At 42.6% G+C, this 21,857-nt stretch overlaps 1 protein-coding gene across 1 annotated transcript; it reads left to right on the top strand.

The window, feature by feature from the left end:
- The first annotated feature begins 7,155 nt into the window (after window positions 1-7,155).
- LOC120913372 (olfactomedin-4-like) lies at window positions 7,156-21,340 on the top strand. Its single transcript, XM_040323252.1, has 5 exons — window positions 7,156-7,228; window positions 9,538-9,702; window positions 12,208-12,420; window positions 14,707-14,866; window positions 20,359-21,340. Exons 1-5 carry the CDS (start codon window positions 7,172-7,174, stop codon window positions 21,210-21,212), a joined length of 1,449 nt encoding a protein of 482 aa, XP_040179186.1. The 5' UTR covers window positions 7,156-7,171; the 3' UTR covers window positions 21,213-21,340.
- The last annotated feature ends 517 nt before the right edge of the window (window positions 21,341-21,857 follow it).

Raw genomic sequence — 21,857 nt, forward strand, 5'->3', positions numbered from 1 at the left:
GAAGTATTTTGAGACGAAACCTAGGTCGGGTTGGAGGACATATCTTGTGATGTCAGCATGCTCACTGGGGCGCAGGACAATAATTTCTGAATGCCTGATTTATTAATTTTACTTGCCTGGTTAGTGAGTGCTGACATCTAACTGACCGCAATATCGGGTGATCTTTTTGATGGCACATCTAACATACGGGTACTGTGAAGGGAGTGTTACCTGCATACCCACACTTTGGGGGGGGGGGATGTTGCCCACTAATGTGTGGCTAGAACTTGTTTTGGGGTCTCTTCATCTGGTAAACATCCATTCAATATTATGGTGGAGTACGGACAGGGGATATCTTGGAGCACTTCCGACTGTGATTAACCACTTCCGGACCACCTGCCGTCATTATACGTCGGCTGATTAAAGAGGGATATCGTTGTTATGGCAGCAGCTAGCTACCATAACCCCGGTATCCTCTTCTTCAGCGCATGGTCCGCTTTTGACCCCAAGTCTCATATTTTTAGAGGTCCTGTCATGCTTTTTCTATTACAAGGAAAGTTTACATTTTCCTTGTAATTTTCCATTTTCATCCATCCGTTTACTGATGAAAATGGGACATACATTAATCCCTATGAGATAGCGGGTGTCAGCGGATGAACATCCGCTGACACCCGATCTCATCCGTGTCCGCTATGCTCCATTTCTGCAGACAGAGGGAAATCCTACAGACGGTCCGTGTTCATCCGATCCCCCATAGGGGAGAGCAGAGATCTGACAGGGCGGTCCCTGCACAGTGTGCCGCCACCGCTCTGTCATCTGCCGGCTCAGCGGGGGATCAACGGAGCTTTCCCTGCTGAGAAAGCGGATAAGAACGGTACAGATCCTCACAGGATCCGTACGTGAGTTATTTATGCTTTGCACAGAATAATTGGCACTTTAATTGAAAATATCCACTCTGTATAACTTACTTGTCACTTTATTGAATAATAACATAAATGTGTAGCACTACCCCCGGAGGAGCTGCTGATTGTTTTGGGTGGCACATTTACCTCGTGGCTCTTCCGAATTCCTAGGGGTGTATGGTGCATATAGCAATAGTAAAAGAATGTCCGCAACAAGTGTCTTTGCTGTGCTCTTTATTATCCAGCCGGGTAAAAACAATGAACTGGTGATGAAAGGGATAGAGTTTGCAGGAAGATGGAGAACAGCAGATTCAGGCGTAGTATTTGGAACAGTCCTGTTCCCATATGTAACACTTTCCGTACCACTCCTGCCTGAGTGGGTTTAGTGTACCCGGATAGGCCTCTCTCACTGACCTGGCAGCGGGAGTATCACTCGAACATTTGTAGGATAAAGTCTCTGCCACAAACCCTTCTGAATGGACTTCAGGGAGACGCCTCTGCCACTGGCCCTCTCTGGTTGCAGTTACGGAGGTAATCCTCCTTTGGTGAATTACGCCTGGATCTCCTTCTTAATGTCGCCCAGGTACCGACTGACAGGTGATCAATCCTTCAGTGTCCGGCTACCTTGATCCCCGGTGGTTTGTCGAGACACTTTTGGATCGCCAGCCTCTCATTGTCGCTCCTCAGATGGACTCCTCACCGAACAGCAATACTGCTTGGGATCCTCAAAGGTGGGAACCCAGTCGCTGCTCAGATGTTCCGGACCAACATGGCCGCAGAACCAGGAACACCTGTGGCACGCACGTCCCGGCACGGTAGGCCATAACACTGGGGCGCCGTGATGTGGCCACCTTAAAGGTGGGTGCCACACTGAACGAAGAAGACCCAGAAGCAATGGCGTCTGTCCCATAAATACCCCTCCCCTACATCCTGCTGATTGGCTGCTGGGGAAGAGCACCCAAACCTTGACTCCAGTGCTGCCACATACTCCACAGGGGTGGGAAGAACACCCTAGCACAACAGAATGAGCCCACAGCACAGCCAAGCTGAGACAGAGACCCTGTTTTAAGCATAACAATTTGGATCAGAGTTTAACTACACTCTGATCTCCCTTTAAATTTAAAAAGCACCCGTACTTCAAAGTAATCAGGCGCTACATATGGATGCACATGTTTAGAGCTTTACATGTATATATGGGCGCATTTTCTTTTTTGCACTTATAGCACTTCATCAGTGTATAAGCACTACATGATTTTGATTATTTGAATACATGTTTGTTTGAGTATATTCACAGCGCAACACATTTTTTTTGTTTATGCTTTAGTATTGGGATGTGCAATACAGTGAGTGAAGCTGTTTATTAATCAATAATTACTAGATCACAACACTTAGCACAGATTATTTTCTTTGTTTATATCTAAAAAGTCCCATTTAGTATTATATTTTAAGAATACCATCTACATTCCTCTCATGCCAATATTGTTCATTGTTATAGCCTCTATAAAACCCTCCAACTTTGCCCATTTTGGAATGGGTACCCTTTTGCTACTTTTATAGAAAGCAAAAATCAGATTATTATTTCTTTATGAACCATGGGATATAATTTTTAGTGATAGTGTCAAATGTGATTATCATTTTTTGAAAAAAAGTCTTCGTTATTCTTTAGGTTAATCAGTAAATCCATATAAGATATGAGAAAATATATTATCTATGTGAGGATTACAGAACAGGAACTAAACATAAATCCCAGGAAAAAAATAACATATGTGCTATGTTTTTATTATACTAATATTATTAGGTTAAGGTTCATGGTGTATCTCATGCCCTACATATATGTTTTCTTAAAGTGTGAGCACCCTACACCTTTTTGCTTGTTTTTTTGTGTGTCTTTAGGTGGAGGAGTGTGGCAGGGTTTTACCCCCCGATCAGGCAATAATGAAAACAATAGGGGATTGTATATGCTAGTCAGCAAACACTGCAACTAGAAGCTAAAATGTAATTTAGGAAGTTTAATCATTTAAAAGTAATTTTAGATTTATTTAATGCACCATATCCAAAATCCACACCACACCTCACAGGATCATTTTAAGTGGACTGACTGAGTCCTGTGTTGTGTAAACCTCTCTTTCTATGTTTTAATTATCAGGCTTCATTTCCATGGACGTTTTTACAGCCACTTTTCTGAGCGTTTTTTGCAGCTTAAAAACAGCTCTCCATGTTAGTCTATGGCCTCATGCCCACCATGACGTTTCTACTTACCGGTACCTTCTGGGCACAGTTTTTATGTTTCCCTTCATGTACCAGTGACAATGATTACAGAACAGAAAGTTAAAGTTGGATGGACTTGTGTCTTTTTTAAACCTGACTAACTATGTAACTATGGGCCAGATTCACGTAGATGAGCGGCAGCATAACGTGTTGTAGATACGTTACACCGCCGCAATTTTTTATCGCAAGTGCCTGATTCACCAAGCACTTGCGATGAAAACCTACGCCGGCGGCCTCCGGCGCAAGGCGGGCCAATTCAAATCGGCGTGTGCCATTTAAATTAGGCGCGCTCCCGCGCCTGACCTACTGCGCATGCTCCGTTTCCGAACTCCCGCCGTGCTTTGCGCGAAGTGACGGAATTTTTTCGAGCGGCGACGCGCGTAGCGTAATTCCGTATTCCCGGAACGGCTTACGCAAATGACGTTATTTTTAAAATTTCGACGCGGGAACGACGGCCATACTTTATACAGCAATACGATTGCTGTGTAAAGTTAAGGCACCAAAAAAAAACGACTAACTTTGCGACGGTAAACTAGACTAGCGGCGACGTAGCGAACGCGAAAAACCGTCGGGAATCGCCGTAACTCCTAATTTGCATACCCGACGCTGGTTTACGACGTGAACTCCCCCCAGTGGCGGCCGCGGTATTGCATCTTAAGATCCGACAGTGTAAAACAATTACACCTGTCGGATCTTATGGCTATCTATGCGTAACTGATTCTATGAATCAGTCGCATAGATAGAACAACAGATACGACGGTGTATCAGGAGATACGCCGTCGTATCTGCTCTATGAATCTGGCCCTATGTAACTATCTCAATGGCCTGCATATGTCAATAATACACACGTTTCTAACACTTCTCTACTCCTAAGGCCCTCTATTATTTCAGAACTCTACCTGTCCAGATTCCCCTGCATTTCTTACACCTCCTTCAGAAAAGAATACTTTGTTTTATATGGGCTCATAGGCACCCTAGAGTTCCCAGGTCTGCTCTCTTCACACACAGAATGTAGGGCATATTGGGAGTCCCCAGTGTTTCTAAATATTACTTGGTTGCACAAATCTCACAACTCTCTATGCGTCACGCCACATTGAATGTCCCATTGTGGGTGCTTTTGGAGCTCTCCAATGCATTGCGTCCCTCCACTTTGAAACTCCTAATGGCCCAAAGTTTGAAAATGTTGGATTCTGTTCAGTACTCAAGTAATCTAATGTCCCCAATCCTGCCCCTTCTGCCCACCGTTAACAACCCACTAATTCTGTAGGGCATGGAACAACCCTCTGCCGTCTTCTGGTGGGTTTTCCACAGTTTATCTCAGGTGCAAAACTCTTTATCCACTCAGTCATCTCCAACCTGGGCCACCCACCAGAAGATGTACAAGGTACCGCAGTCTAAGTTCTTCCACTGTCTCCAGCTTCAACACCTGATATCATCCCTTCATCGCATCTCTTCATACCGTTTCGCAAATGGACCTTTGAACATGTTTGTCAACATATCTCATCCATCTATGTCTCCATAAACAACCAATGCGTCTTCTACACCTCTGTCTTATGTTGCTCAGTGGGAACAAGATTTGATCACCATCATTGACCCCGCTGATTGGAGAGAAGACTCGTACACAAGCTCGGTTATGTTTAAAAACAAAAAAAAAACAAAAATCAATTATTCCACTGTAAAGAAAATAATCTACAAATGGTGTAGATTTCAAACATCTGCTAATTTGTTCAGGCATGGCCTTTCCAGCAAATCCAACCCAAGAGCTGACAGTTTTGTGCTAAAATAAAATAAAATTATAAATAAACCTTGAGCCAATCAACACATATGTATTTAAAAAAAAAAATTATTGTAAAGCTGCTATCCCCAAGTGTACATAAAACACTAAGGGCCAGATCCACAGAACAATTACGCCGGCGTATCTATTGATACGCCGCGTAATTTCAAATTTTGTATCTACAAAACAAGATACGACGGCATCTCGGATGGATCCGACAGGCGCGCGTCTTAGTACGCCGTCGGATCTTAGGTGCAATATTTCGGCGGCCGCTAGGTGGCGTTTCCGTCGAATTCCGCGTTGAGTATGCAAATTAGCTAGTTACGGCGATCCACGAATGTACGTCCGGCCGGCGCATTTTTTTACGTCGTTTGTGCTCGGCTTTTTCCGGCGTATAGTTAAACCTGCTATTATGAGGCGTACTCAATGTTAAGTATGGCCCTCGTTCCTGCCTCGCATTTTGAATTTTTTACGTTGTTTGCGTAAGTCGTTCGCGAATAGGGATTTGCGTAGAATGACCTCACTCGTCGTAAGCATTGGCTTGTTCCGGTTTCATTTCGAGCATGCGCACTGGGATACCCCCACAGACAGCACATGCGCAGTTAAAAAAAAACGTTGTTTACATCGGGTCACAACGTATTTACATAAAACACGCCCCCATCATATCCATTTGAATTCCGCGCCCTTACGCCGCCAAAGATACACTACGCCGCCGTAACTTACGGCGCAAATTCTTTGAGGATTCGAAAAAAAAAAAGTTACGGCGGCGTAGAGTATCTTAGATACGCTGCGCCCGGCGGATTAATGCTCCGAGGTACGTGAATCTACCCCTAGGGGACTAGAGGACTTCTGAAGGCAATTGGTTCCACTAGATTTTAGTTAGGGGTATCAGAGTAAAGGGGGGCGGAATACAAACCCTTTGGTTACTTGCCAAACTCTGCGTTCAAAAGATTATTTTGTTGAAATGTATTTATTTATTTATTTCAGGCTCTTATATAGCGCCGCCAATTTACTCAGCGCTTTACATATACTGTACATTGTACATTCACATCAGTCCCTTCCCTCAATGAGCTTGCAACCTAAGGTCCCTAACACACATTCATACATTTACTAGGGCCAATTTAGCCAGGACCCGATTAACCTACCAGCATGTCTTTAGAAATATCTTTCAGCATTCTGCACACTGTGTGTCAGATGAATTGTCCTCTGTTGTGTTGTTTTGTTCATTCTGCTGGCCCAAGTTTCCTGTAGTAATTTATTGTCTGGTAAAGGAAACCACATAGCACAGCGGGAACACCAACATTCCACACTAACAACAGTGTCAAATACAGAAAATCTTAGAGCAAGCTTCACCCGAGCCAGGTTTGGTGGTATGAGCAGCAGGTCAAGTAAATAATAAAGGTTTGCTTAGAATAGAGACCTTTATTTCATGTTTTAAAGATAGCCAAAGAGCCACTAAAATTGCCTGTAGGCATTAGGTGGCCTTTATGGCCCATACACACGATCCGAATATCGGATGAAAACGATCGTCCGAGGAAGAATCGTACGATTTTCGGATCGTGTGTACACTACTTTCGAGAGCCGATCACAACAGTTCATCCGATATTATTCGATCGGACAAGCACGAAAATTTTCCTTGTACGATGCCAGATCATACGATTTTTGTTTGGTCAGTATAGTTGTCGTCCGAAAATACAATACAAATACATTACAATCCATGAGATCACTTCCGATTTTTTTTTTTTCTGTTGTACGAGAATTTTCGGGACTTTAGTAACCTATTAAATTTCTACTTGCGACTATTAAGCGTAAAAAGTCGTGCGATCTGTCGTACGATATTCAGATCGTGCCATTAGGATGCCTTCAGACTTAATATGCTTGGGGGGGGGGGGGATAGACTGGTGGAGCTGGATTCAGTAATTGCAACCAAATTAGGAGAGTGCCAGAAGAGTCTGCTGGAGGTAAATTTGCAAATCTAACAAAGAGACATTTATGTTCCTTTATCTCTGATGGTTTAACAGTATTTTACACAGTTTTCAGAATGTCATATCTAGATAACAATAATCCTGCAATTTGTCCAGTTTCTCACCGAATCCTATAAATTTTTACAACTTTGTTATCATTTACAGTTTTACACATCCTACTTTTATTAATGAATAACAGTGGGAAATAGGGGGGAAACATGTTCCTTTAGGTATATAAAGTGGGGCAGCAGACGCTCATCAGTACAGAAGACCAGAGAGGCACCATGTACACCTTCTTCATTCTTCTGCTCACCATCTGGCAGACTCGGGCTGTCACTTTGGTAAGTCCTAACAGAGATTAAACTATATTAACTACTGCCATAATTTTAGGGAAAGATTTTTTGCAAAAGCATTGTATTATTTTCTTTATTCTTTAGGAAACACAAACTGCAGTTTATATGCAGGTAGAAAATGTGCAGCCAATGTCATTGATTTTCATCTGACATTTTCTCAGTAAATATATTTAAAGAAGAACTATAGCCTTGCATGTAATAAAACTATCTGCTGCAACACTTAAAGCTGGATTCCAGGCAAACAGCTAAATGGACACATTACATATTTATAAGGGAACAGTTTTACCTGTCAAAGGATTTGTATTTCTGTTCACTCAGTACTGAGATCATAGGTGTGCGCAGCCTATTGCTTTAGGGTGTGCACCCCAAAGCTCAAACACACAATAACGCCACATGCTGTCACAGGGAGGAGGCTCTGATGGTGGGAGACAGTTGATTGGGAGCATATTTTGTTACATCCTAAGTATAGGTGTAACGTGTTCCTACAGTTGAACCTAGCCTTTAATATAATGGGGGCATTTACACTGGCCACTGGCACCCCAACCACCCACCTGGTGCCACCCCTGGGATAATGCTGATGCACATGGGGTGATTAGGGTGTGCCCAGGCACATCCGACACACCCTGTGCGCACGCTTTTGACTGAGATTTACACAGCTCTGAAAAACAGCACTGCTCTATTTGGCAAAGTAAAAGACCAGCTTTTACTTTCCTAAAGTTTATTAATACTTATGCCTCGTACACACGGTCAGACTTTTGACCATGCAAAAACCGTGAGTCCGTTGGAAGTCCGACGGAAAGATAGAGAACAGGTTCTCTATCTAAGGTCCGTCGGACTTCCGACAAAAAAAAGTCAGATGGAGGCTACACACGGCCGGACTTTCCAAGAAAAAAAGCCTGTCTGACTTTTTTTTCGGAAAGTCTGGCCATGTATACAAGGCATAACAGGGCTTGTCCCTCATGTAGGCTGCTTTCACCACAGTGGGATGTGAAGATCAAGCCCTACTGCATTGGCAGAACTGACTATGCTGCTGAATCCCTTCCACTTGGGCTGCGGTGTCTGGGAGGGGAAACATGGAAGACAAAAATGAAGGAAGATTTGATTGACTCAAGAGATTTGTTTTCAATTTATGGGGCTGTCACACAAAAGCCTTTAGATATATTTTAGGAGTTGGCATACATGGGCATTTGTGCTTTTCTCTTATATCAATTTGTAAATCTTTTTTCACAGCTATAGAAGGCAATATCAGAATTTTTCATTGCAGTATGTATGCAATATATTGCTTTTGGTTTTTGCCTTTCTACAAAGTCAATACAAATGTTTCTCAGAGGCATATTGAAATTTGAAGGCAAATGTACTTTTCATTTATCTGAAATGTTACCATTTGCCTGTGCTTAATTTACTTCTAATCCTAAAGCTCCTTTTACCTTTATCAAAAATCCCTGTATATTGACAGCATTAGAAACTATTTCAGGTTGAATGAAATAGTTCTCTGGCTATAGTGTTTAGCTGGATAGATAAATTATGTATCAGACCTTTTGTAACGTTTCCAGGTATTTCGTTCGTTATATTCCTGTGCCATGAGAATTTAAGTGGGTTTTAAAAACCCACAATGCAGTGCATAGAACTCTTCTTTTTATTTTAAGGTTAAACACCAGGGACACAAAAAAAATGCCCCTGCAATGGGTCTCCTTCCACACACTACAAGACATAAGTGCTCTTTTTCTGCCTAGGGTAACAGTGAAAAGTGCCTACTTTATTCTTGAGCAAAAAACAGCCACCACTCACCTCTTCGCTATGGCTTGTGGAAGGATCCCCCTGGCATCTTCACTTGCAATGCCAGACTGATGGTCTCAGCTGTGACCACCAGCTAAAGTGCTGAAAAGCAGAGGCTGTGGGGGATTGGTTGCATGGAAGGAGAAGCCCATAGGAGCGAGGAATAAGATAGTTAAATGTGCTTTTTACTGGTACTCTAGGCAAACATTTGTATTTGACCTTTGTGTGAGGGGAGCCCCACTGGAAGAGCAAATTTTGTAACTTCCCTGGATTTCACCTTTACCTTTAGTTGGAACATGTTCTACTGCAAACCATTTATTCTCTTTTGCCTGCTCTGGAAATACATGACAAAGCATCTGGTGTGAACTAAAAGGCAATACCAGTATATTTAACATATTGTTGTAGTTATTTTCATAATGAGATATTAGAACCCCTTCTAATGATTCTATTTCATTACGTTTTGTGTATATCTGTGAGAGCAATGTATGGGTTAGTAATGTGTATGTTTTGTCTTTTACAAGACGCAGAGTTTGATCTCTGAATCTGGATCTGGATTCCTGGATGAGAATGGAGTCTGTTACTGCACCGTCAATCTCCCAAATACCACCTTCCCGGCTGACCGCTTTGAGAAGCTGGAGATAGCAAACCGCAACCTGACAATCACTGTGGAGAAGGAAATCACTAAGGTATGAATACCATATCTTCTTTATATAAGGAGAGACTAAAGATCAACATACCGCCCAACTTTCTGAGATGAGAAAATACACAACCCTACAATGCACCATGCCATGAAGAATTGATATGCAAAAAATCATTGGTTAACCCACAAGTTATTTGTTTCATCACTGCTTTTTCTTTATACCAGCATTTAAAATTAACATTTGCAGTGATTTATGCCGCATACACACCATCACTTTATGTGATGAAAAAAAACATCATTTTCTGTGAAGTAAAAAATGACGTTTTTGAAACTTCAATTTTCAAAGACGAAGTTGCCTACACACCATCGTTTTCTCACAATGCTCTAGCAAAGCGAGGTTACGTTCACCACTTTTTTCCATTGAAGCTCGCTTCATAACTAGCTTCTGGGCATGCGCGAGTTTAAAAACGTTGTTTTAAACGTCGTTTTTTGCTACACACGGTCAATTTCTGTGAAGTAAAAAACGACGTTTTGAAAAACGACACATAAAATTGAAGCATGCTTCAATTTTTTTTGTCGTTTTTCACAAGACATAAAACAACGTTTTCCCCCACACACGGTCATTTAAATTGACGTTTTTAAAAACGTCGGGTTTTATTCATCACATAAAGTGATGGTGTGTACGCGGCATTAGTGTTTGGATATACAGCAACGTTTGCTACAATATAACACTTCTAGCACATTTATTTATAAGGGTCTATACATCAGACCAAAAAGAGGAACACATGAGGAGGAAAGAGGGACAGAGGGACGTAATTCCAAAAGTGGGTCAGGCCCTCCAAAATCAGGGACAGTTGGGAGCTATGGATTAGCATCTCTAGAAAGTCCACAGGAATTCATAGAGGACATTTTCAGCCTAATTCTTATTTATGTAACTTTAAAGAATTTTCAAAAAGCACATATTATTGTTTGTCTGGATACAATTTTGATGAGAATTTAACATGTTTTTCTTTTACATACAGTACATCATATACAGGCTTATAGAGTCTCCATGTAGGGGTTCCATGCTAAATAACTGCTGGGTGAAAAGTGACTTACAGAAAAAGCTATGTAGACAATAAAACCCCATTCTGTTTAAGACCCGCCCTGAAATTTTCTAGCGGGGACACTAGTTCTTAGGGCCTGGGGGGGGGGGGGGGTGTTGGATTCCCTTAATTTGCATAGATTTCCTCTCACTTCTTGTTTGGCTATGGGGCAGGAAGTGAAGGGAAATCTCTGCAATGGGACAGGGATGGTAAAAAATAAACTGAAAGGGGCTCTAACCCTCCCTTACTCTATCCAAAATGAAAAAAAATAAAGTGTTGCCTATAGTTCTACTTTAAGCACAAATTTCTGATCATTTTCTAGAGAGGGCTAAGAAGATATAACCATGCTAATGGTGCAGCAGAAAAAAAGCACAGTGAGGAAGGTTTGTGGTCCAGGATGATAGGACAGTTAAAATTAGATACTGGAAGCAGTGTGGCTTTATGGGGGCTCTAGACTAATTTGCCTCTCAGCCCAGTCCGCCCCTTAAGCTACACTAACAGTGTAACACAAGCCGGTGGGGACTCTTTCCGTGCTGCCCCCCTGCAAAGTGCTGCCCTAGGCCTGCGCCTTGTTGGCCTAGGCCAGGATACAGCGTTGCATAGGATAACATAGAGGGGAGTTTAAAGACAGAAAATAAAAAGCTCAAACACCTGTAAAAGCAGATTTTTTGGGACTGCAGTGTGCATGAGCCCATAAAAGAGAAGTATGTTTTCTTTTTGTTTTGTTTTTTAAGATTCATACTTACCTAGGTGGATACAGCATTGGACCGATGCTGCATCTGTCCCCGGCCGACTCTTCACTGAGAACCGAGCCACTGAACACTGCCGATGGCTCGGTTCTCTCACCTCCCCAAGCGGAGAACTGCTGCCTGTCAGTAAGCAGCACTCCTGCTCTGCTCCTCCACGCTTATTGGAGCGCAGAGCTGTGGAGGGGAGCGGCCATCGCAGTGTCTCAATGGCTCCCTAAGAGGCTGATACTGCCATTAGTCCAGGCAGCTGGTGGATCCAGACATCTTAAGTTGGGATGACGGGCTGCCTGGACTGATCTGTGTGACGTCAGCAGAGTCAGGTCATCTCCTGTGACCCGCTGAAAACGGGTTTCAGGAGTGCAAAACTAATTTCACTCCAGTGCCCATAGTAGAAGCCCAGCCAAACAAACTCAGGCTGGACTTTTCCTTTAATTTTGTTCTGGTAAAAGGGAGAAAGGTTTAAATATGTTAGATTTTTATTGATGTGTTTTGTGGGAGATTTGCCCTCACTTTATGTTAAAGGGGGCTATAGAAAAACAACCTGTTAGAAATTTCCACCATTCGCCACGCTATCCAAATCTTAAAAAACAGTTAATCTTAGGTATTAATAATTTCCTATGTTATCAAAAATGAAGAAAGGTTTGTTTTCAGATATATTTTCAGCAGACCATAGGGTATACTGACAGTAATACATACAGGTGTGATATCTCTGTACAGATCTACATCTATCAGAGTACATTGATCGTGTACATAGAGCAACTGAAGAACCTGACCAAACGTGTGGAGATCATGGAGAACGGAGGTCACTCCTACACTGAACTGGACTTTGAACTCATCAAGTTGGAGATCAAAGAGATGGAGATTCTCATAGTGCAACTGAAAGAGTCATTTAATGGCTCCAATGTCATCATAGAGATTCTCTACCAGGAGGTAAGACAAAACTATGTATTCTCACCAGTGGTGGGCAATCAGAGCAGGCCTAAACTATCAGAATTATTGATCTGTAAAGTTATAATATATTTTTTCCATGAATGTGTATTTAGTCATTCCCAATAGTCTATTCTCATAGATTTTCTCTTGGTTGCACTGCATTTAGTAGTGTATGTTAGAGCTTTTATCCGGTTATATTTCCATGATAGCCATCATGTGTAGCCAGGGTCAAATAAATCTGCCTTGAGGTACAGAACTGGTGCCTGTAGCTTGCAACAAATGACAATGAAACATTAGCTTTAACCAGTTAGATTTTTAGTTGGCAACATCGGGATTGGGGACATATAGCAGGTGTACAATAACTTAATCAGCTCCACCTGACATGTTTCTCCCGAAAGGGCGTCTTTATGTTTCCCACCCATTTTTATATCTATTTTATAAGTCATCACTGAAGACCTAGATGTGAAATGCACGGCCCACCACTGATTCTCACAGTAGTGTAATGACATTTTCTTAAATTCACTAAGTGCAATGCTACCTTTGTGCTCAAATAGAGCCTGTCCTCATATCTTTTAATTCAACAAACATCATCCCACATATGTGCATTTAACATATCTTATGCTTGTTATTTCAAAGTGCAGATATAAATTGTGCAGACATCCAAAAGCCCCAAGACTGCTGCTGGGTGCCACCATCTTGGATGTGCTGTCAGCAACCCCAGCTGACTCAGAGAGGGCCACCATTAGAAATTGTTGGGCCCCATACAGCCTGCCTGACAGACTATATAGTCCTCTCTCTGTCCCCGCCCCCTGCTGCTAAACTGGTGGGGCCAGAGTAACTTTTAATTAAATGCTAGGAACCACAAACCCAGGAATTACTGTGCATGTGCTCAAATGTACTTGAAGAGTCCTTTCTCTGCCCCCAGGACCCCTGCTGAACTGATGGGGCCTGGCCACATAAAGAAGGACCAGCTCTACCCTCCTATCCCTGGACTCAGAACTGTTAATTAAGTGACACTCTATATTCCCCTTTGATCCTTCCCTGACTGCTACATACAAGTTTATGTAGGGAGGTAAGGGAAGGAGCAGTGAAGGGCAGGAGATGGACCAGCAGAGAAGGTATTTAGATATTTCCAGAGAAGGAGAGTGCTATGACGACCAAGGAGGGAGGGGCTGTGCTAAGGAATTTTACCCCCGGGGTTAATTTTCACCCCCTTCTTACCTGGTTTGCTGGGTAGACCTATAATAGTATACTCTCCCACCCAGCTAATCAAGCCCAGTCCAGCTACAGCCCGGGTCCTGCACCACCATCTTGTTTGTGAGGCTAGCTGTCTCTTCCAGGTCCTAACAGCATTAGCAGTGCAGTATGCATAGCCCCATAGACTCCTGGGATGCATGATGTGGCTATCTCGGGAATGTTTCAGATGAGGGAACATCATTTCAGAAAGGCAGAAGCACTGGGCTGCACTCTGCTGAAAATACTGGAGATATTTCAATATATATATATATATATATATATATATATATATATATATATATATATATATATATATATAATGCTTGTTTGGGGGTTCTAAGTAATTTTCTACCAACAAAAAAAAAAGCATATATTTACATTTAAGTGTCAGAATTGCTTTGGGAAGCAAGTGGTTAAAATATCCAATCCCTTGTTGGCTTTATGTAGCATTAGTGGACACTGGCAGAAAGATTTCCCCCCTCAGTCCCACCACAACCCACACTGTCATCACCCTTTAGTAACTGCCAGTCTTTAGATTATTTCCTAAGCATGATGTAATCCACCAAATGCGGCGCCAACCTACAGCTGGCTATAGACGTTCAGTCCTTTTTCATTCAGCCAGTGGGCTGAATGAAGAAAATTAACATATTCTTCCATCCACACAAATGAGGTGAATGGACAATCCCTCCACCACCACCACTGGAACCTTGTTGTGCGACAGGGGGAACCACCGCTGTCAGGACACATTCATCATAGGCTTGGCTGCAGCAGTCGCTGATCAACAAATGTTTTCCAGCATGTCCATTCAACAGAACTGGATCAAACAATTTACTTCTGTTAAACAGGGACGACCACACACTGATTGGAAATTCAGTGGGTCCTTGCTGAATCGGTTGGATTCCGATCATTGTATAGCCAGCTTTACAGAAGAGAGATTTCCACCAATCATTTCAGTGAGGAGGATGGGGTCATGTTCAATTTAAAAGCAGTCATAAGTACAATGTTCAGTTTCAGAACTGTTCTACCAGCTTGTCTGTATTTTCTTTGTAGATCCGTAACATTTCCATCATAGTGAACCAGTTGGAAATCTATGATAAGAACAATGTGCTGGTGATCAGACGGGAGCTTGAGGCTCTGAAGAAACGCCTGGAGGATTGTGAGAAAAACAATACAAAACCAAGCTATCCTTCCCTTCCTTCACCTGATATTGGTAGGTTAAAAGAAAGACTTAATTGAAAGTGTAAGTCCACCCTAAAACTAAAATCCCTGCATCTACAATAATCTAACACTAACCTACCTAGCACTGTAAAGAAGAAATCAGTATACATACCTTTTTTGAAGCTGATTCGATCCGGTCTCCAGTGGCAGAAGCTCTGCAGAGGACACAACCGACAACAGCTGTGAAATGAATGGGAAGTGACGTCCCCTTTAGACTTACTATGGGGCTTCCGCTGTCGGATGTGTCCTCTGCACCCGCCTCCACAGCGAAGCCGCCGCTAACAGCTCAGTGGCATCGGGTCGGATCGGCTTCAAAAAAGGTATGTATACTAATTTCTTCTTTACAGGGCTGGATATGTTAGTCTTAGATTGTTTATGTCTGTAGGGATCTTAGTGTGAATCCCTGTACACACGGGCAAGAATCTCGTCAGGAAAAAAAAACTTTTTTCCCGATGAGATTCTTGGCAAGAATCTCTTGGCGCCCGAGTGTACAGACTCTCCTTTCAAAAGAACCGTGGTTCTCTTGAAAGGCAAGAACGCAGTGACGTCATCACGTACGACGAGCATGCGCTTGTCACATTCAATGCCGTCACCGCCACCTTGCTGCACCCTACTTATGCCTAGGAAGCCACCGCGCATGCGTCAAAGTAATTTCGAGCATGCGTGGGTTTCCAAGGCGACCAAGTATACACACTCTCGGGTTTCTCGGCAAGAAAACTGCAGAGAATCTCACAACAAGAAAATAGAGAACATGTTCTCTATTTTTCCCGTCTAGATTCTGGGCAGTTTTCTTGAGAAACCTGAAAGCCTCGTACACACGCTCAATTTACTCGGCAAGAAAGCTCTGCAAGCAGTTTTCTTGCTGGTTCTTGCCGAGTAAACCAAGCGTGTGTACGAGGCTTTAGGGTGGACTTCTACTTTAAGTTCACAAAAGTTATTTATATTGTTAGCTCTAACAAGCAGGGACCTCTGATTACTCTTGTATTGATTTGTGCTGTAACTGTACTGTCTGCCTCTATTTTGCATAGTGCTGCCTAAACTTTTGGCAATATATTGATCTTGTATAATATTAATATATACCAAATTTAAAACAATATGCAGCACACATTTTTGCATTTTTGGTGCACTGTATGCAAACCTATCATGCGGGAAACTGCCTTTGCTGTTCTCTCCATCTAAAACAAATCTAGGTACCCTGGTTATCATGCTGAACCTCTGGCTTCAATATTTTGAGTCACTGCCCTGCAAAAAGTATAAAGATAATGGGGGGAATTCCATAAAGCTGATGCACCACTTTTCTGGAGTTAATTCCTCGTTACTATATTGCACCAAATTTATGAAGTATTTGTGACACTTTTGATTTTGAGAGCGACTCGTGCACCAAATTCAGGTAGGTCTTCTTAAATGTGCCAATTTTACATTGTGTCTCATTGAATGCGCCAAATGTAAAAGTGGAGCTAATTAAGGCCAACTTTCTTTTGGTGTACAGAGAGAAAAATTGTCTCTGACAGATTTAACGAAAGTGTCTGGAGTGCATTCTAAGGCTGCATTCACATCTAGGCGTTTTTACGCCTGTAGCGCTACGCCGCTGCCGCCAGAGGGCTGAAAACAGATGTCCCTCTATGGAGATGGTTCACATCTCCACGCCGAACGCCGGATGCCTGTCGCCTTCTGCGTGAAAAAAGGTCCCGGACCTTTTTTTCAGGCGTCTTCGAGCGTTCGGCTAGGAGATGGGAATCATCTCCATAGAGGGGGTCATCTTGGGGCACATCTAGGCGGACAATACCGGCGTTTTGTCGCCGCGAATCGCGGTACAAAACGCCGCTATTTTTACCGCCATTTGCGGCGACAAAACGCCGCGATTTCGTCCGCCTAGATGTGAATGCAGCTTAAAGGTGACTCAGCATGAGCGTAATTCAAGTGCAAGTTCTAGACAGAAAAAAGGATTCCCCACTACGGGGCTTTTAAGGCCTAAGTATACCAAAATACAGGATTCTTATGTTAAAAAGTAGTAGTACAGATTTTAATGAAAAGAATGTTAGGAAGAATACGGCTAATAGTCATACACCAAGAACAGTAAAAACAAGGTATACAAGAACAGTACTGTACACTGTCAATATATAATATGCCATGCATACAGGGTCTGGTTCCAAAAAGAAAGCTTTCTTTCCGGAACCAAACCCTGTATACATGGCATATTACCATCTCTCTCTCTCTCTGGCCAGCACTGCTATGCAGGGCTGCCATCAGGGGGGTACAGGCATTACACCTGTAAGAGGCCTGACTGGCCCCGCTCCCGTTTTTTTTTTTTGCAATACACCTATAAGGGGCCCGATGGTCCCCAGGGCCCCTCACAGGCCCGGCTGGCCCCCCTCCTTTTTTTCGTCAGCACCCCCCCCCCCCCCGGTTCTCTTTAGGGGCCCTGCCTAAAGCTGTGTAGGGGCCCCAAAATTTGTGATGGCTGCCCTGCTGCTATGTGCTGACTATCTTTACAGATATCATCTCCAGGACTCTCAACCCAATGCCGGCCTGCAATTCTCAGTTGTCATTTTCAGGTTTTTTCCAGGCACTGATATAGGGTAATTTTCAGTAGTGGCCACTCATACAGGGCGCAGGGGCACTGCCCCCCTAATCCATGCGCCGAAACCCTAATCTCCATGGAGGAAGTTGGACGCTTGAATTCCATGGGTATTTGCTGGCTGTTCTGTTATCTCATTGTGCTCTCCTCCAATGATCAGACTTGTCCTGACACGCCCCCCTGCACAGCCATTCATTGGGAATATCAGTGTGCTACCGTTTCTCCGCCCTCACCTCTCTAGGCAACTGAGAACAGAGAGAATGTGTTAATTTATTTTAAAAAAAAGGGGAAACAAAAGGTATTCATAATGTTTTTTATATATCTATACACACATGTTTTGCCTTTTTTTACTGAACGTGTTGTTTTACAAGGTCAGGGTTTACATATACTTCAAGTAGCATTAAAATAGACTTTTCCTTACCTTATACCTCACTTCCCCCATGTATAGCAAAGCAACAAGTTTACTTAAATGCCCCTCGCCAGCACTATATACTTACCTTCCACTTGCTACCTGCATGGAGTTTGCATGTTCTGCCTGTGTGGGTTTCCTCCCACGCCCCAAAGACATGCTGGTAGGTTAATTAGCCCTAGTATGTGTATGTTTGAATGTGAGTTAGGTCCTTAGATTATAAGCTCCTTAGGGGCAGGGACATGTGAATGTATAATATGTACGTAAGCACTGTGTAAATAGATGGCGCTATATACTGTAAGCACCTGTAATAAATAAATAATGGGAGGAAGGACAGAGTGGGCAACCTGAATATTTATGGGACTCTAGCCAATCCCTGGGGAGATGTGCCCAGTAGATGGGGAGAGAGATCCCATAAATAGTCTGAGGCCTGAGTGAGCAGCAGGGTGCAGAGTTTCCGGATCAAGTCCTCCAGGAGAAGACCCCTGTGCAGGGGACCCTGAAGTCAGAAGGAGCCCTCAGGAAGACAAAGAGGTTCCAGCTAGGCTTAGTTAGGGGGGGGGGGTTGTTTGCTAGCTTAAGTCGGGTCTGAAGTGTCAGAAACCATGAATCAGACCGAGTCAGAAGTACAGTTAAATCACACCTGTTTAATAATAATAAATAAAAAGATAAACAGAGTAAGTGTAGTCAAAAACAAAGCCAGAGTTCAGGAACCGGATCAGATTATCAGCCAAGCCAAATGTCAGAGAACCAGAGATATATGTAGTAGAACAGCAAGCAGGATCCAGAAGGGATGTCAGCCGAGCATAGTCTTCAACAGGAACGCAGGAGAAAGTCTCTGTGATGTTGACCAAGGCGAAGGCAGAGAGCAAGTGAACTGGAAGGCTTAAGTAGGCAGGACTGAGGAGCTGGATCATCAACAGGTGAGTCACTGTGGAGAGATAGGAGCTGGCAATTGGCCGACAGCTGAGCGGCCAGATAAGAGAAGGAAGGGCTGAGCCCAGCCCTGACATGGAGAAGCTCACAGTAGAAGACCAAGAGAAAGCTAGGTGGAAGTTGGAAAGCGTCCAGCTGTTCTATGGTGGTGTGAGTCTACATCTCTCTCACTAGAAAGAGCCTGGTGGATATCGACAGTAGTCAACCGATGATCCTGTGATTATGTGAATAAATGACCCCAGTGCTGAAAAGTAGTGACTGTGTGTAGCTTTTAAACTCTGGAAGGAGTATTAGTCACCATCAGTTTAGAGATACTGTGGGACATTAATTCCGTGTGTACCAGGGCTCTAGTCCTGCGGGAACGCGTGGGAACGGAGTTCCTGCACTTTTTTCACAGCAGGAACGCAGTTCCCTTTGCAGGACTAGAGCAGCCGAGCCGCCCGAGCCAATCCTTTACTAAGCGGCGATGCCCAGCTCGAGTCACTGTCAGGGGCAGGCGAACCTTAGTAATCCTTTATGTTACTGGCTGCTTCCTGTATATGGATTCATCGGGTAGTGTGCGGGTATTCCGTCACTTCCTTGATGCCGCAATGTCTCCTGGGAGCTTTTGTCATTGTTCCCAGGAGACATTCCTGAGGTCTGCCGCGAGTTATCGTGGGATTTAGAAAGAACTTGCTTAAAAAAACATGCGGTTTAGTAATTATGCATATGAGCGTATCATCTCTTTTTTTTGGTGGGGGAGTGGATCTTGGGTGGGAGTTCCCACACTTTTTTCCCCAGGACTTGACCCCTGGTGTGTACAGTGCAGCCAGAAAGTGAAGGAGTCCTCAAGGTATACCGTTCTACAGTTTATCTGGGTAACCAAAGCTCCTTCTCTAATCCAAGTTCAACATTCCCAATAAAAGCTCAAAAAGTAACTCCTAGACTGTTCGTTGGAGCTAGTGGAAGAATGAAGAAAATGCTGTGTGCCTGGCTGTGTGTGCCTTATGGGTGAAATAGGACCAAATTCACCAGTGGTTCTTATAGGGGTGCACTACATCCAAAAAAATAGATATAGATATCAATATTATATATCTATATCTATATATCTAGATATATCTATATATATATATATATATATATATATATATATATATAGAGAGAGAGAGAGAGAGAGAGAGAGAGAGAGAGATATATATATATATATATATATTGGTAGGGTAGGTTTTGCAAAAGCCCACTTGAGTGCAAATCTAAAATCCTGTATTAAGAAGCTTTTGCAAAGCAATTTGACATTTTCCCTCATTTATAAAAAACATACAGAAGTGTCAGAGGATAACACTTGCAATAACACTCAATCATCCTTTTTTTCCCCATATGCATCACCATTCATGGCCAACCAAGATAATCCATGAATAGAATATGTCTTTATTTTATCAGACGGATTTACCTACAGATATTGTAAGCCTCGGAAGCAACACCTTATCCAATGTCTCACATAAAAAAGTCATAGCTTACCCAGATTTTACATTTTGCTGCATATATATTTTGAAATATTTATATCCATTTGTTCCTTTTGCAGGTACTTGTGTTGATGGACAAATGATCAACAACATCAGTGAACCATTTGTAGTTCAACTAAACTGGAGGGGATCCGGTTATTTTTATGGAGGATGGGGGAGAGATTCCCTACCAGGCGCTGATCAGAATGTCCAGTGGGTGTCTCCTCTAAATGATGCAAGGATTATGAATTATCTGTACACCTACCCTTCATATAATGATCTCACACTTTACACAGGTCATAAAAGTAGGGTCTTTTCATCAGCTGAATATGGTGAAGGTGGTGGAATGATCCTGTACAATAACATGTTGTACTATCACTGTTACAACACTTTGAACATCTGTAAATATGATTTGACAAAGAATGTGATCACCCGAGCGGCTCTCCCTGGTGCCACATACGCAAACCGGTTCTCCTACTCATACGCTGCTTGGCAGGACATTGACTTCTCAGCTGATGAAGAGGGGCTTTGGGTTATTTATTCAACTGAGCAGAATGTTGGAAATTTTGTTATTAGCAAACTTAATGATACTAGTCTTGCAGTCCTGCAGACCTGGCACACCTCCCAGTACAAACCTGGAGTCAGCAATGCTTTCATGGTGTGCGGGGTCTTGTATGCTACGCGAGCCCTCAGCACTACCAAAGAGGAGATCTTCTACATGTATGATACCAAAACTAACGAGGAAGGGAAGTTGAGTGTCCCATTCATTAAGCGAAAGGAGAAAGTACAAAGTCTGTCCTACAATCCTAATGATCACAGGCTCTACATGTATAATGATGGCTTCCTGGTCCATTATGACATCACTTTCACTTCACTATCCAAACCAAAATCTAATATTATACATTCCAAAATAAACCCTATCCAAATCAAATAGATAAACCAAAATAAACTGAATACAAGCTATTTCATGTTTTATGTCAGATGTTGTAAGACATCCATTTGCATTAATTATGATCACCCCAGACCAATCATAATAATGTCTGTTTTATCTCACTGAAAAAAGAAAAGCGGATTGCTCAGAGCTGGATTAACTCTTTGTAGCAAGACTGGGCAAAGAAATCTTATACTCTACATTGTGACAGCAAAAAAAAAAAAAAAATTGGGGTTTACATTCACTTTAAGCAAGGGAATATTTTATTTGAATATAACATTTGTTCTAAATGAAATTAGATGATAACTGAATTCTATGTAATTTCCTATTAAATAACAGCAAATAAATTAAAACTTTAGCATTGCATATGGTGTGAATGAATTTTTGTTGTTTTTTTTAACCACTTAAGAACCAGGTCTATATTTTTACACTTGATGTTTACCAACCATAAAATTAGCCCAAGATAATGTTACGCCGAATAAATTGATACCCAACATGTCATGCTTCAAAATTGCACCCACTCGTGGAATGGCGACAAACTTTGACCCCTACAAATCTCCATAGGTGACGTTTAAAAAAAAAGTTTTGAGTTACAGAGATCTTATGCTAGAATTGTTGCTATCGCTCTACCAATTGCAGCGATACCTC

Source organism: Rana temporaria, chromosome 9 (assembly GCF_905171775.1).
Source record: "Rana temporaria chromosome 9, aRanTem1.1, whole genome shotgun sequence".
Lineage (NCBI taxonomy): Eukaryota > Metazoa > Chordata > Amphibia > Anura > Ranidae > Rana > Rana temporaria.

Bases quoted from the DNA above. Each gene is read 5' to 3' on its own strand.
- LOC120913372 (XM_040323252.1), top strand. From the start codon at position 7,172: ATGTACACCTTCTTCATTCTTCTGCTCACCATCTGGCAGACTCGGGCT. The intron at 9,703-12,207 runs GTATGAATACCA...ATCTCTGTACAG, and splicing joins TGGAGAAGGAAATCACTAAG to ATCTACATCTATCAGAGTAC. The intron at 14,867-20,358 runs GTAGGTTAAAAG...TTCCTTTTGCAG, and splicing joins CCTTCCTTCACCTGATATTG to GTACTTGTGTTGATGGACAA.